Source organism: Protomyctophum bolini (genome assembly GCF_963924005.1).
Source record: "Protomyctophum bolini genome assembly, chromosome: 24".
NCBI classification, from domain to species: Eukaryota; Metazoa; Chordata; class Actinopteri; order Myctophiformes; family Myctophidae; genus Protomyctophum; species Protomyctophum bolini.
The window spans coordinates 7,252,687-7,266,981 of record NC_137885.1 but is presented as its reverse complement, the minus strand read 5'-3'; the positions used below and the strand labels follow the sequence as shown (position 1 = coordinate 7,266,981).

General features: G+C 44.1%; 1 protein-coding gene across 1 annotated transcript in view; it reads right to left on the bottom strand.

Moving 5' to 3' along the window:
• Positions 1-1,269: 1,269 nt before the first annotated feature.
• LOC308311711 (structural maintenance of chromosomes protein 3-like) overlaps positions 1,270-14,295 on the bottom strand; it is a gene marked incomplete at both ends in the record, with an annotated part of 28,223 nt that continues 15,197 nt past the window's right edge. The window contains 12 exons of the mRNA XM_080758497.1: positions 1,270-1,341; positions 1,686-1,792; positions 2,706-2,883; positions 4,038-4,217; positions 5,200-5,412; positions 5,990-6,237; positions 8,087-8,195; positions 10,239-10,346; positions 10,557-10,715; positions 11,758-11,910; positions 12,467-12,618; positions 13,299-13,449. Of these exons, the coding sequence (XP_080614623.1) occupies positions 1,270-1,341; positions 1,686-1,792; positions 2,706-2,883; positions 4,038-4,217; positions 5,200-5,412; positions 5,990-6,237; positions 8,087-8,195; positions 10,239-10,346; positions 10,557-10,715; positions 11,758-11,910; positions 12,467-12,618; positions 13,299-13,449 (1,830 nt within the window). The remainder of the gene's footprint in view (positions 1,342-1,685; positions 1,793-2,705; positions 2,884-4,037; positions 4,218-5,199; positions 5,413-5,989; positions 6,238-8,086; positions 8,196-10,238; positions 10,347-10,556; positions 10,716-11,757; positions 11,911-12,466; positions 12,619-13,298; positions 13,450-14,295) is intronic.

Here is a 14,295-nt window from a genome sequence, read left to right as displayed (position 1 = left end):
TGTCCCCTAGGGTAGGTACCCTCACATGTTCTCCCCGTGTCCCCTAGGGTAGGTACCCTCACATGTTCTCCCCGTGTCCCCTAGGGTAGGTACCCTCACATGTTCTCCCCGTGTCCCCTATAGGGTAGGTACCCTCACATGTTCTCCCCGTGTCCCCTAGGGTAGGTACCCTCACATGTTCTCCCCGTGTCCCCTAGGGTAGGTACCCTCACAAAAAACATGCAGTAATCCTGGTCTCTAAACTGCCTCCCCCTGGCCAGCTGGGACACCTGATGGAGGGGAAAGGAACTGGTTGGAATAACGTGTTCCTTCCACGCGCTACGTCCAACCAGGGAAACTCCCCCCTGTCAGGTGTAAAGGAGCAACTTGGACACTCAGGCATGAAGGAAGCATGAGTTCAAGTCCGTTGCTCTCCCCTGCATGTCCCCCATATATGGGGACAAGGTTGGCGGAGGGTGTGTAGAGCCCAGGATCACATTAGATGATTGACACAGGGGTGAAAAATGAGTTACAAAATTGTGGGATAAAAAAAAGCAGATAAAAGAGCCATAGTAGATTTGTGTAAAGTGAAACTTATATAATTTTGTTATATATATATATATATATATATATAACTACATGCACATACAAAGTCCTTAGTAATTGTGTGTTGTCAAACATATGAGTTGGGCAACCATCAGTGAAAACAAATAGGATTTATTGTATAAAATAATAAAAACATACAATTCAGGCTATGTACATGTCAAGACACATACAAATAAATCCAAATATTACAATGAAACATCATGAGATGACAAAATAATGAGTTTTAGGTATTTTCTTTTACATTTTGACTATATTATTTAAGATTTTATGGGAATTATATCCAACTGGCAATAGGCCAAATTATTGCAAAATATTAAATTTGTTATTGTATGCAGCAAACATCATTTCCATGCAATGTACAGTATTAAAAATTAACAAACGAAATCAAAATGCTATGCTTTCTGTAGAAAGGTTTTTAATTTACAAGGGCACCGTTACCAAACATCACATTCCATGCTCAAAACAAATAATCACAAATGTAATTCCGGCCAAACACAATTTGCATCCTCACTTTTCCCCGGTCTTCACTTTTTGGAGTTTACAATTCGATGGAACGACAGAGGGGGAGGAGAAGGAAGTAGGAACAACACTACACTAACACTACACACCTTTTTAGATTTGTTTTTTTTTAACATTCCTGTCTCGAACGACTTAGCGACTTTGTGGTGAGGATGTAAGGACGTCTTAACCATGGGTGGCGTCGTCCTCCACAAAGTCTTTGGCCTGCTCAGCTGAGATCACGTCGATGTGACTCACCTGAAAACAAAACACTCCATTAACAACCCATTCTGGACGGGAACACCCTTTTGGTGTTTTAAGCATTACGTTATACTTTAGCTATTGGAAAATAGCAGATCTACAAGCTCATACGAGCTTGTAGGTCTGCTATTTTTTTTAAATCTTGAATTTGTGGCACAAATCTTTGAATATATATATTCTTTCAGAGCAAACGTTTTTTTCTGGGGTGTCCCTGGAACAACATATTTTCAGGCAGCCAATTACATTTCATTTTTGGGGTCCTTGACATGAAATATGGAGCACCAGTGATACAGAAATGTAGGTATTTCAGATACAAATGCCTTCTAAATCCTAAGGCTCACCTTGTTTCTGAACTTGACTCCATAGAACTTGTTGGCCGATTCCAACAGCTCAGGCCTAAAGGTGGTGGTGATAAACTGGGCGTTGGCTGACAGTTCCACCATCATATCTAAAAATTAAATAAAAAAACACACACAACAGAAAGATCAATTTCTCTTTTCCGACATTACATTATTTCTTATTTAATTCCAGACACGGAGAGCCTTCTCTTACTGTGATTAAAGAGGAGGTTAAAGGAGAATTCCATGCTAGAAGGCTTTCTTGTAGTCGTTACGTCCCCACCAAAGAGGTCCAGGTGTTATTTTGTGCAAAACCTCCTTATTGGCCATTTCCCCTACCATAAGCCCTAAATGAATTGAATGGTGCAAATTCGCGCGAGGCCACGTGCGCGTCGCATCCGTGTGGAGGCTGTCCTAACACATTATGTGCCCTTTCATTCTTTCAAAATGGCGACCCAGGGTGCCCACTTTTTGACTTTTTTTCCAGTCTACATGCGGTAATTCCTAGGACGTCTGGACATTTTGGGCACAAAATGTGTTAACATGTGCGTAAAAGCAAAGAAAATTGCTGGATTAAATGAAATCAAAGAAAGACGTGTTCCCTCGTTTGTGGAGAGAACAACAAGGTCCTGCGTTCTTGGCATACATTCCAACACTTTAAGTGCCTGGGGCTATTTAAATGTGCCCATCGTTTATAGCACCCAGACCACTAACAATAGCCACAACACTATCGATGCGATCGACAACGGGAGGTAAGGTAAAAATCTAACGAGACTAGCGACTGGACAGCGGGGGCCCCATCAAACACATAACCTTTTTTTTTATAATTAGACGGGATGATTTAGATCGAGTTATTAACGTTTTAAGATTTTTGTTGACGCGTCACTGTTGTGCAACACCGAGGATTGCGCAACAAGCGCATCTAGGGCTGTGGAGCTGTTTTAACAAGCTCCATCCCTACGTTAACAGCCCAAGAAATGACCGCAGTCACCAACACAATGAAATGTCTGTCTGGTTCTTTACCCGAGACGGCCTTCCTGTGCTGGGCGTCGAGGGCCTGGTCGATCTCGTCGAACAGGTAGAAGGGGGCGGGGTCACACTTCTGAATGGCGAAGATGAGCGTCAAGGCCACCAGAGACTTCTGACCGCCAGACAGCTGTTGCATCTCCCTCATCTCAGCCTGCTGCCCTGTGAACGACACCTGAACGAACAGCACACAGAGAGGCCAGATAAGCATTGGCACCTTTTTTTATATAAACTTTTATCTTTATATTATAAAGCCATTGCTGGGATGCTCCCTGACTATATCTGCTCCATGTTGGAATTGAACAATAGCACGTATCAGACCCGCTCTAGTGATTTTTTTAAGGCTCGAGGTTCCTCAGGCTCAGACCGAGTTGGGCAAGACAGCTTTTTCCTGTCAATGGCCCAACCTCGTGGAATAAAGGTTCAAAGGAATGCTCCAGGACATTTTTCACCGCGACTGCGCCTGCTTAAATTGATTTATTTTACTGGTAATTTATCCCGATTTAAAATGTGTTGACCTATTGTTTTGACTGCATTGAGGGCTTGCCCTCAACTGTATCTCCGAGTATAAATAAAGGTGATGATGACACAGTAACAACATCTCACCCTGCTGCCCTGTGAACGACACCTGAATACCACACAGTAACAACATCTCACCCTGCTGCCCTGTGAACGACACCCGAATACCACACAGTAACATCTCACCCTGCTGCCCTGTGAACGACACCTGAATACCACACAGTAACAACATCTCACCCTGCTGCCCTGTGAACGACACCTGAATACCACACAGTAACAACATCTCACCCTGCTGCCCTGTGAACGACACCTGAATACCACACAGTAACAACATCTCACCCTGCTGCCCTGTGAACGTCACCTGAATACCACACAGTAACAACATCTCACCCTGCTGCCCTGTGAACGTCACCTGAATACCACACAGTAACAACATCTCACCCTGCTGCCCTGTGAACGACACCTGAATACCACACAGTAACAACATCTCACCCTGCTGCCCTGTGAACGCCACCTGAATACCACACAGTAACAACATCTCACCCTGCTGCCCTGTGAACGCCACCTGAATACCACACAGTAACAACATCTCACCCTGCTGCCCTGTGAACGTCACCTGAATACCACACAGTAACAACATCTCAGCCCTGGAATTATAAGACGTTTGCACAAGGTGCAACTTCTTATGCATACTTCTCAAGTATTTAAACACTACAGAGATTGTTTTTTCTTAAACACATTTTCTGTTGGAACTAGTCTTTCGACTAGTTCCACAGTTGACAGAAGCACATAATATAGGCCCAGTCTTACCCTGATGCCGACTCCAGTGAACTGGTCCACTGTGGGAACAGTGGCCTGGCTCTCAGCAGAACCTTCACCCTCCTCCTGGGACTGGCTTCCCTCCGCCTCCCCCTTCTCCTTCTTCATCACCAGTGTGGCTTTGCCCACAGGAACCAGCTTCCGGAATACCTCGCTGAAGTTCTTGGACACCTGGGAGAAGGACAAAAAAAAAACGAAAACTCAAAGTTAAACTATATAGCGTTGCGCCTGAAAATCTGTGATACGGAAACAACTTAAGGTAGGCTTACCCTACCCCCTTAGATAGCATTTCTGTAGACTTAGATAGCATTTGATACAGACTTATAGCATGTTATGTAGACAGCACTAGAATTATATTATTCCACTGTTACTTTCTTAGCTTACGCATGTTTCATGATAAATGCTTTTATGTGATGTATTCCCATGCTTTTGTTCTTGCTTAATGTCGCTCTGGATTAAGAGCGTCTGCTAAATGCCTAAATTGTAAATTGTAAGGTTATAATAGCAAGAGAGCAAATCATCCGACATGCATCCTGTTGTGTTGTGCCAAACTTGATGTTACGTGCTATAACCACCGTGTCTCTCCTCTCCGGAATAATCCTTATGCTTTCTTGCTATGCGGTCAAGGAAAAGGAGTCCGTGTTGCAGAACTGGTGGTTTAATAACTAAATAATAATTCAAAAAAGGACAAACGTGATCAGCCAGGGTTCCAATTCTGTATCCAACCTCCGTAGTGAACAACAAAGTAATATATCTCTTCCTCTCAATGATGCGACCGCTTCCCTGCACACCAGAACAGAAAGTACTACCCACAAGATATCCCATAATATTCCTCGTCCCAAGACTCAGCCCGCCAACACAGTTAACCCATTCTGGCCCATTTTGGTGTTAACATCATGTCGTGCTTTAGCTATTGAAAAATAGCAGATCTACAAGCTCATAGCGCGCCACAGAGTGGCGCGCTACGAGCTTGTAGGTCTGTTATTTTAAAAAAATCGAAGAACGACTGACATTTTTAGAATCTGATCTCAGGTCAGAATGGGGTTAATCAGACCAGTGTGTGTCCAGTGGAAACCTCGTATGAATCTGATCTCAGGTCAGAATGGGTTAAAGGAAAGATCCCCCTGTGTATACACCTTAGGGGTTACAGTACCTGTTTGAAGGTGAGCTGGATGGCCTCGTACTTGCGCTGCTCCAGGACGTTCATCAGCTCCATGATGGAGGTGTGGCCGCGGTCCAGCTCCGCCTGACGCCTGAGCAGCTTCTCCTTCTGCTCCGTGAAGTCCACAAACTGGTCCAGGGCCTTCTGGTTCACGTGGCTGTATTTCTTCAGCTCCGCTTGGCACTGCTCCAAGTTCTGGAACAGCTGGAGGACGGCAAAAAAAAAAAACCCCAAAAAAGTAAAACGTGAATAAAGAATACTATAGACGAATAACAGTTTAAGTCCAAATGTTATTCTGACCCCTCCACGAAAAGGCCTCGTTGTCCTCACCCCTTATCCATCATTTATACATTATGGATAATTAGTGTGGACTTAAAACTGTTATTCGTCTATAGTATTAATCACATTGATGATATTTGAAAGGTAACGATAATGAAGCGATAAGAAAGCAGGGTTAGAGATGATGCTTGGATATGTACTGCCTCTTCCTAGATTCTGAATCACATTTATAGGTAGACCAAAAAAGCTTAAATCATTATATTGCCAAAGGACATGAACTTAGCCGAACAACAAGAATTTATTTGGATCCAAACACTCGACGTCAACAGCAACTCCTGACTCAAGCTCTAATGACAAGAAAGAAAGGGTCCGCAATATTTTGGCCTCAAGTCTCATCCACTTGTTTCTGGCTGGTTGGGACCCCAGAAATGCTTTGGCCATGTCTCGTGCGAGTGTCAGGGTCTGGTACTTTTACCGGTAATAAAGATGAAACCATTGGTACCTGTTTAAGTGTCATATTCTGATACTTTTCGAAGGCTTCCTGCGGCAGCGAGCCGAGCTCTCGGATCTTCTTCATGCACTCGTCCTTCTTCTTGAGCAGCATGCCCTGTCGGTTGGTCATCTTCTCCAGCTCCTTGGTGTCCTGGTTGATGACGTCGTGGTGTTCCTTCTCCACGTTCTTCCAGCGGTCCATTGTCTTCACCAGCTCCTTGATGTCGCTCTCCGCTTTGTCGACCAGAACATCCAGTTCTGGGAATGAATGTTGAATGAGAATAAAGGGGCCGGGAAACAGTTTTTTCCACATTCTTTCACACAGACAACCGTTTTGAAATGACCTTATACGGAAATTTGACAAGAGTTTAACCACTTAAAAGCCTCACAATGCGTTGAGATGTGGGGGCAGCCGTGCGCTGCTTATGCGACTTTCCCAGTGTAAACAATGGGACTCCATTTCCCAGGAACCCTTTGCACGTCGGCCCGACGGACCTTTTTGCGATGACGTCATCAAAACGCATCTCGTATCGCTTTCTGTCCGGGGGATTGCCCATATGACTTGCAAATTGCAGCAAAAGTGTTCTACAATTAATTAACTTGGGCATATCTAGAATAGTCAAAGTGTTAAGTAAAACACGTAACTCCTTTTTTCCCCCCATCACTGTGTCACCACACTTGCCCATTTAGGGCGCTTTCACAACCAAAGTTCGCTTAGACCAAATCATTTGCATTTTGGTCCGTTTGGTGTTCACACAGGACTTCGTAAAGCGTATCAAATATGTAAACAAGTGACACGTGGATATGTTAAGCGAACCAAATAGTGAAAAAAAAGAAAAGGTAATTTTACGACGGAGGGAAAAAGAACATGAGGGGAAATCACTGTCTACAATCTTTGGGCGCAACCTTCAGTCACAGAGAACACACAGCAACAACTTGCTGTTGCATTCATTCTTATTAATTATTTTATTAGCCAAATAAGAGCAACAGGTGAACAGAGGAGCAGGTGTTTGAACAATAATGTGATTGCTGCTGATGTATACAATTCACGGAGACGTAGGCTATAGCCTACATTCCCTACAACAAGGTATCCCCGATAAAAAAAATGACTTTTCTTCCATGTGTGCACCTTGACCCGATTGGACATATGTTATTTCTGCGCATCAAATCGGCGGGCATTTCCATGTCATCTTATGGTTTAAACTTGAAGGTGGTCAGTTAGAATTGAGCTTCAAGTCAGAACAGATCCACTGCAGCTAATTGAGTTAACCTAGTTTTACGTCTTTTGCTATAGTGATGTAATCAATGAATCATTTGGGACCACCTGCTCATTTAACATTTGCTCCATTCCATTGGCTCTTTCTCTATTATACGTGCGGCCGTGCACTAGAGCGAGACAGGACGATTTTAAATATTTCTCTGTCTCTGCGTCTCTCCCATATAAATATATCGGGTCTCTCCCCCCATGTGTGTGATCCCCGTAAAAAAAGACATGCTTTTAGAACCAATTATTAATGCAGCCTCATAACTGCCGACGCCCAACGTTTGGAAGCGAACAGAGTCCGGCCTTTTTTTTAGCGGACCATGGTTCGTTTCTTTGATCCGCACCAGAGTTTCGGATGCACGTTCACACCAACCGAACCAAAGGGGTAAAGCGGACCATGGTTCGTTTTAAACGAACCAAACATGTCCGGTGTGAAAGCGCCCTTATTCTCCCATTTATTCTCCCGGAAGTTTTCCCTGAGAGGGATGGGAGGGGCTGGGAAGGAGCGGGAGGGGCGCACAGTCAGCGCACACAGAAGTCAAGGCAGATGGCTGTGTGTGTGTAACGGACGGATGTGTGCTTATGAGAAACAAGAAATAAAAACTGAAAACAACACGAGGATAAATTCACAACAACTACTCCCATGTACTTTGTTTGGTTTGGTGTCTTTGAATTTCTCCAACAATTATAAACTACCATGTACAAATGTATTGAATGAAAAGGCTACAGTGAATTGAATTCGGTTCACGAAGTTGGTGTACGCAATGTGGGGATTATCTGACACACGTCTCTTGCCTTGCCCCCCCCCCCCCGGCCCGCAAGCGTTACGTACGCCTCGCCTACCTTCGGAGCGCGCCAACGTGTCTTTGACTCGCTTGTCGATGCCGTCCAGCTCAGTGGTGGTGGCGGTGAGCACCGCGCCTCCCTCCGTCTCTCGGAGCTCATTCAACTCCTGCACAGAGAAAACAAAAATCACACCCGTGTGAAGTGAGGGGCGCTCTTATAAATCGCACCTCATCATGACGTAAAATAGACACTATGCCCATCGTGTGCTCAGACACTATGACGTACAATTGTCCATTCAGTGTCAATGGGAATTTAATGTTTATGTGGGACAAAAAATCTACACTAATAGCCGAATATAGGAGCTCAAAAAGACCACGCGGGAATCACTCAATCCAATTATACTATAACCAAATCAGTGGTTTTCATTAACCCTTTTCATATCAAGGGCATTTAGGCCCTTGCAGACCCACAACGAAGGGATGTTTTGTTATCGTTGGATAAAGTTTTTCCACAACTGCATGCTGAATTGATGTTACCACATAATGTTGATCAAAATGTGTAGACCTGAGGACGCATCTGCCTTTAACCACTTTCACCATCATTTTAAACTTTAGCTGAAAAAAAAATGAAAATGTGTGCAAATCATCTTTCACATTGAACGTTTTTAACTCAATTAATTTGTTGTGGGGCAGTGGGGGGGGGGGGTCCCTGGAACAACATACAGCTAATTCTGTGTGTCCTTGACAGGTCAAAAGGTTTGAGCACCAGTGCCGCACTGACATTTTGTAGAATCTGGTCTCGGGTCTTAAAACATAAAATGAGTGAAATGAAATCACACTCTGTGACAATGTCACAACGTTGCCACACTATTGGTCCAGTTACCCGTTCCACCTGGTCAATGTCACAACGTTGCCACACTATTGGTCCAGTTACCTGTTCAATGTCACAACGTTGCCAACTTTTGGTCCAGTTACCTGTTCAATGTCACAACGTTGCCACACTATTGGTCCAGTTACCTGTTCCACCTGGTCAATGTCACAACGTTGCCACACTATTGGTCCAGTTACCTGTTCAATGTCACAACGTTGCCACACTATTGGTCCAGTTACCTGTTCATTGTCACAACGTTGCCAGACTATTGGTCCAGTTACCTGTTCAATGTCACAACGTTGCCACACTATTGGTCCAGTTACCTGTTCAATGTCACAACGTTGCCACACTATTGGTCCAGTTACCTGTTCAATGTCACAACGTTGCCACACTATTGGTCCAGTTACCTGTTCAATGTCACAACGTTGCCACACTATTGGTCCAGTTACCTGTTCAATGTCACAACGTTGCCACACTATTGGTCCAGTTACCTGTTCAATGTCACAACGTTGCCACACTATTGGTCCAGTTACCGGTTCAATGTCACAACGTTGCCACACTATTGGTCCAGTTACCGGTTCAATGTCACAACGTTGCCACACTATTGGTCCAGTTACCTGTTCAATGTCACAACGTTGCCACACTATTGGTCCAGTTACCTGTTCAATGTCACAACGTTGCCACACTATTGGTCCAGTTACCTGTTCAATGTCACAACGTTGCCACACTATTGGTCCAGTTACCTGTTCAATGTCACAACGTTGCCAACTTTTGGTCCAGTTACCTGTTCAATGTCACAACGTTGCCACACTATTGGTCCAGTTACCTGTTCCACCTGGTCAATGTCACAACGTTGCCACACTATTGGTCCAGTTACCTGTTCAATGTCACAACGTTGCCACACTATTGGTCCAGTTACCTGTTCATTGTCACAACGTTGCCAGACTATTGGTCCAGTTACCTGTTCAATGTCACAACGTTGCCACACTATTGGTCCAGTTACCTGTTCAATGTCACAACGTTGCCACACTATTGGTCCAGTTACCTGTTCAATGTCACAACGTTGCCACACTATTGGTCCAGTTACCTGTTCAATGTCACAACGTTGCCACACTATTGGTCCAGTTACCTGTTCAATGTCACAACGTTGCCACACTATTGGTCCAGTTACCTGTTCAATGTCACAACGTTGCCACACTATTGGTCCAGTTACCCGTTCAATGTCACAACGTTGCCACACTATTGGTCCAGTTACCTGTTCAATGTCGCCACGTTGCCACACTATTGGTCCAGTTACCTGTTCATTGTCACAACGTTGCCACACTATTGGTCCAGTTACCTGTTCCACCTGGTCGAGGCGTTTCCGCAGGTTCTCATTGAGGTACGTTTCCACCCTGGTCATAATGCTTTCCAGCCTAATCCTCTCAGTCAGAAACTTCCTGTTGTCCTGTGGGCACGGACACACACACACACACACACACACACACACACACGTTCTTCATTTGAATCCGCAAATTACAGTTAATTTCACAGGGAAACAAATATTAACAGGGTTGAGAGCATAGCCATAGAGTAATAAAACCGAATACTCGGTGGCATTTCAACGGCTCTGTGCGTGGCCATGATGCCATACTGTACACAGTGTACTGTACAGTACCTGCTGCAGCTGGCGGATCTCGTCGTTGAGCTCGTCAACGTGCCTCTGGTCGTCCAGGCTGAGCTGAGACAGCAGCTCTGTGCCCAGCTCGGCCTTCAGGGACTCCCTGGTGGACTCCATGGCGTGCAGGCTGGCCTCCAGACTCTGCAGGCTGCGTTGCTGGAGTGGAGGAGGACAGAGAGACGTCGGGGGAGAAAAAACTATTACACTTTAACCCAACTCTAAACATCGGGGCGACATGGTCACATGGGTTAGGACATAGGGACATTGCTGAGTGGTTGCACCAAAACAAAAAGAAAAGTCTTCTAAATCCTGCGTTTCTATATCAGTGGTGCTCAATATTTCATGTCAAGGACCTACAGAATTATCTGCATTTGGCCGCCGACCCCCACCTGAAAGGATGTAGTTCCAACTTCCAGGGACCTCCCCCCGGAAGCAAATAGTTGAGTTTAAAACATTCGCTCTAAAAGAATATATATTTTTCAATAGATAAAGTTTTAAATAACCAAAAGGGGTTCCCGCCCAGAATGGGTTAACATGTGAAACCCAGTGTCCTTATTCTGGGTGCAAAGAATAGTTCTACAAGATCGTTTGAACTTAAAAACTAGAAAAAGTGCCCCTCGGGGCACAGGTCTCCACCAGGGCAGGTCAGGTTGTGGCCTCCTGGTGGCGCTATAATAGGCCACTGTGAAAAGGGTGACATTTCTTATTACGCCTTGGATGGCAATTGGATGATTTGAGGCTTTTTGTTCAAAACGGGCCAATCATGCAAACTTTGAAAGCCAATGTTAGCCAATTAGGATGGAATATGAAATATGACGTTAGCAACCTTTCCTCATAAGTACGGCTGTCCAGATACACTTTTTCGTTCCCGATCCGATACCACAATTTCTGTTACCGAATACAGATACCAGATATTTATAATACAAAAAACATTACTTATTTTATCTCGTGTTGTTAATTGCAGACTCCTCACTCAAATGTGCACTTGCAGTTTGGGCAACTCGAAAGCACATTTTATTTACCTGCCATAGTGTCAACCCCTTACCCCTGTGTCGGATCGGTGGTTAGACTGGAACATTTGCCGATACGTCCCGATAATGACCAAAAAGGGCCGATACAGATACAGATACTTTTCCGATACCGATACAGTATCGGGGACATCTCTCCTCGTAAGCTTTCCCCGCCCAGAGCCCGTTACCTTGGGCATGTAGGTCTTCTCAGACTGCTGCGTCTTCTCCTTGCTCATCTTCATCTCCGACAGGATGGCGTCTCTGGAGGCTTTGAACTTCCTCTGCTGCGTCTCCATCTGCTGCAGCTGGTTCATCTGCTGGTCGATCTCGTTGTTGATGCGTGCACAGCCCCACGTTAAGGAAGCACACTAGGGCAAAGTGTGTGCGTGTGTGTGTGTGGGGCAGGGCACAAGATCATGAAACTTTAGCTGCTGATTAATTATCATACACAACTGCTATACCCACCAACATTTCACTGCAGATTGTTTAGAACGAATATTCAAATGACTTTCTTGGCCAATTGTGACAGTCCTAATGAGGACCACGGCCAATTCAACTAAAAACATTAAACAATTTTCATTGCATCTTTATCCAAAAGTTGACGTGGGTGGCACTTAGAAAAGAAGACACCATTCCATTTAACTCTTTATAACATTTAATGTTATAATTGGCCGTTTGGGCATGCTTTTGGTTTTTCTTCAGAAATACATTAAAAAAATAAAAATTGAATTTCTACACTTGTAAAAAGCTCAAAACATGCTCACTAACCCTAGGAAAAGTTGAATTATAAGTTTGAACATGCAAATGGGATGGTCAAATTGAAAAAGATTTGCTTGAAAATGGAAAAAGGCCCGGCGCGCCAAAGGCCCCGTTATTAACCAAAGGTTTAAGGATATGTTCGATGTTTCTGCGCAGGTTCTCGTTCAGCTTGGCCTCCAGCTGGCCCAGCTCCTCCTGGGCCTTTCTCATGTCCTTCTGGAGCTCCAGGCGAGACTTCCTGGCGTCGTAGTAGCCTCCGGTCAGAGCGCCACGGCAGCTCACCTGGTCGCCTGAATGGGGGGGGGGACAGTAGGGATGGAGCTCGTTAATCTTTATTGATAACGAGAATACAAGATTGGCAAGAATATTAATGTCTTTTGTAAGAGCCATTATGACCTAATGTTTTGTTGATTGAGAGTGTCACTGCAGCTTGGTCAGTGTCTGGGCCAGCCCAGGTATTTAAGCAGGCTGCTAATCAGGCACAGGTGTTGCCAGTAGTGGCAGACAGCAGAGGCTAACAGTTTTCTACTGTGTTCAGGAGGAGGCTGGTCGCCTGTGTTTGTTACAGTTTCTTTCTTATTATTCTATCTGTATGTTGTATAGGAAAATGACTGCGGAAAATAAAGCTAAAGTTAAACTCAACGGACATGTTTTGGAGATCAGTTTCTACTGGCACACGTAAGAGCTTCCACCTGGCCGTCGGCAACCAGTAGTGCCATTAAGTATAGGACTTTAGGCACTACAATACATCTTTATTGATAACGAGAATACAAGATTGGCGAGAATATAAGATCTCCTGTCCACTAGTCCCTTCCTAACATTTTAGTCTAGTTTGCATTTGTTGACAAAATTGTCAATATATTTAGTCTTAGTTTTCATTTAGTTTGTCAGTGGGAAGAAAAAAAAATGGTAGTCGACAAATATTTTTCAGTTAGTTGACGAAATAAACACTGATGATCAACACACATACCCTCCAGAGTGATGCAGTCCATGCCAAAGGCTCTGGCGAGCTGCGTGGAAACCTCCATGCTGCGGCAGATCAGGGTCCTTCCAAACACGTGTTTGAAGGCCTTCTCGAACTGGGGACCGTAGCGCAGCTTGCTGATCATAGGAAGGGCATCCTGAAAAGGACAAAACGAAGAGAGAGAGGTTTGGATGTGCATGATGAGGCTATATACCAGGGTATAGCAAGATCGGACGATTCTACAAATGCCTTCTATAAACCCTGACAGTTTTCAGAATAACCCTATGTCTGTGATTCTCAAAGTATTTCATGTCATGGGATCCCCATCTGAAAATGTTTTTCCAGTGACCTCACCCCAGAAGCAAAGATTTGAGTTAAAAGTGTTCTGAAATTTTATATATATATATATATATATATATACACACATACACATACACAGATTTGCGACACGTTTTCACCATTAAAAAAAATAGCAGATCTACAAGCTCTTAGCGCAGCACTCGGTGCCACACTGTGAGCTTGTAGATCTGCTATTTTTCAATAGCTAAAGTAAAACACCAAAAGGGGTTCCCACCCAGAATGGGTTAACCACATGAACACATACCTATTCTGCACGCAATGTCACAATAATAGGCCAACATTTGGTGAAAATAGGTCAACATTTGCAGCAAATATGGATATGGAAAATAACTCGATTCTCGATTGAATCAAGTGGTATAAAAGTCAATCAGATCAGTATAATGTCGTTTTGCATCTTTGCGACAGGCCTAAATATTCTCCCCTTACTCCACACACACGGGAACAGTTTTGACATAATTTTGGAAGTTTTCCCTTGCCCATCGTGTGAAAGTAGGGGTGCAACAATACATTTTAACAGCCATACGATACGTATCACGGTACATGGTTGACAATACGATACTGGTTCATTATGGCGATACGATTCAATGATTTGAAATAGATACAGTAACTATGCATTGACATTCTTTTAAGCCAAGTAATTAAA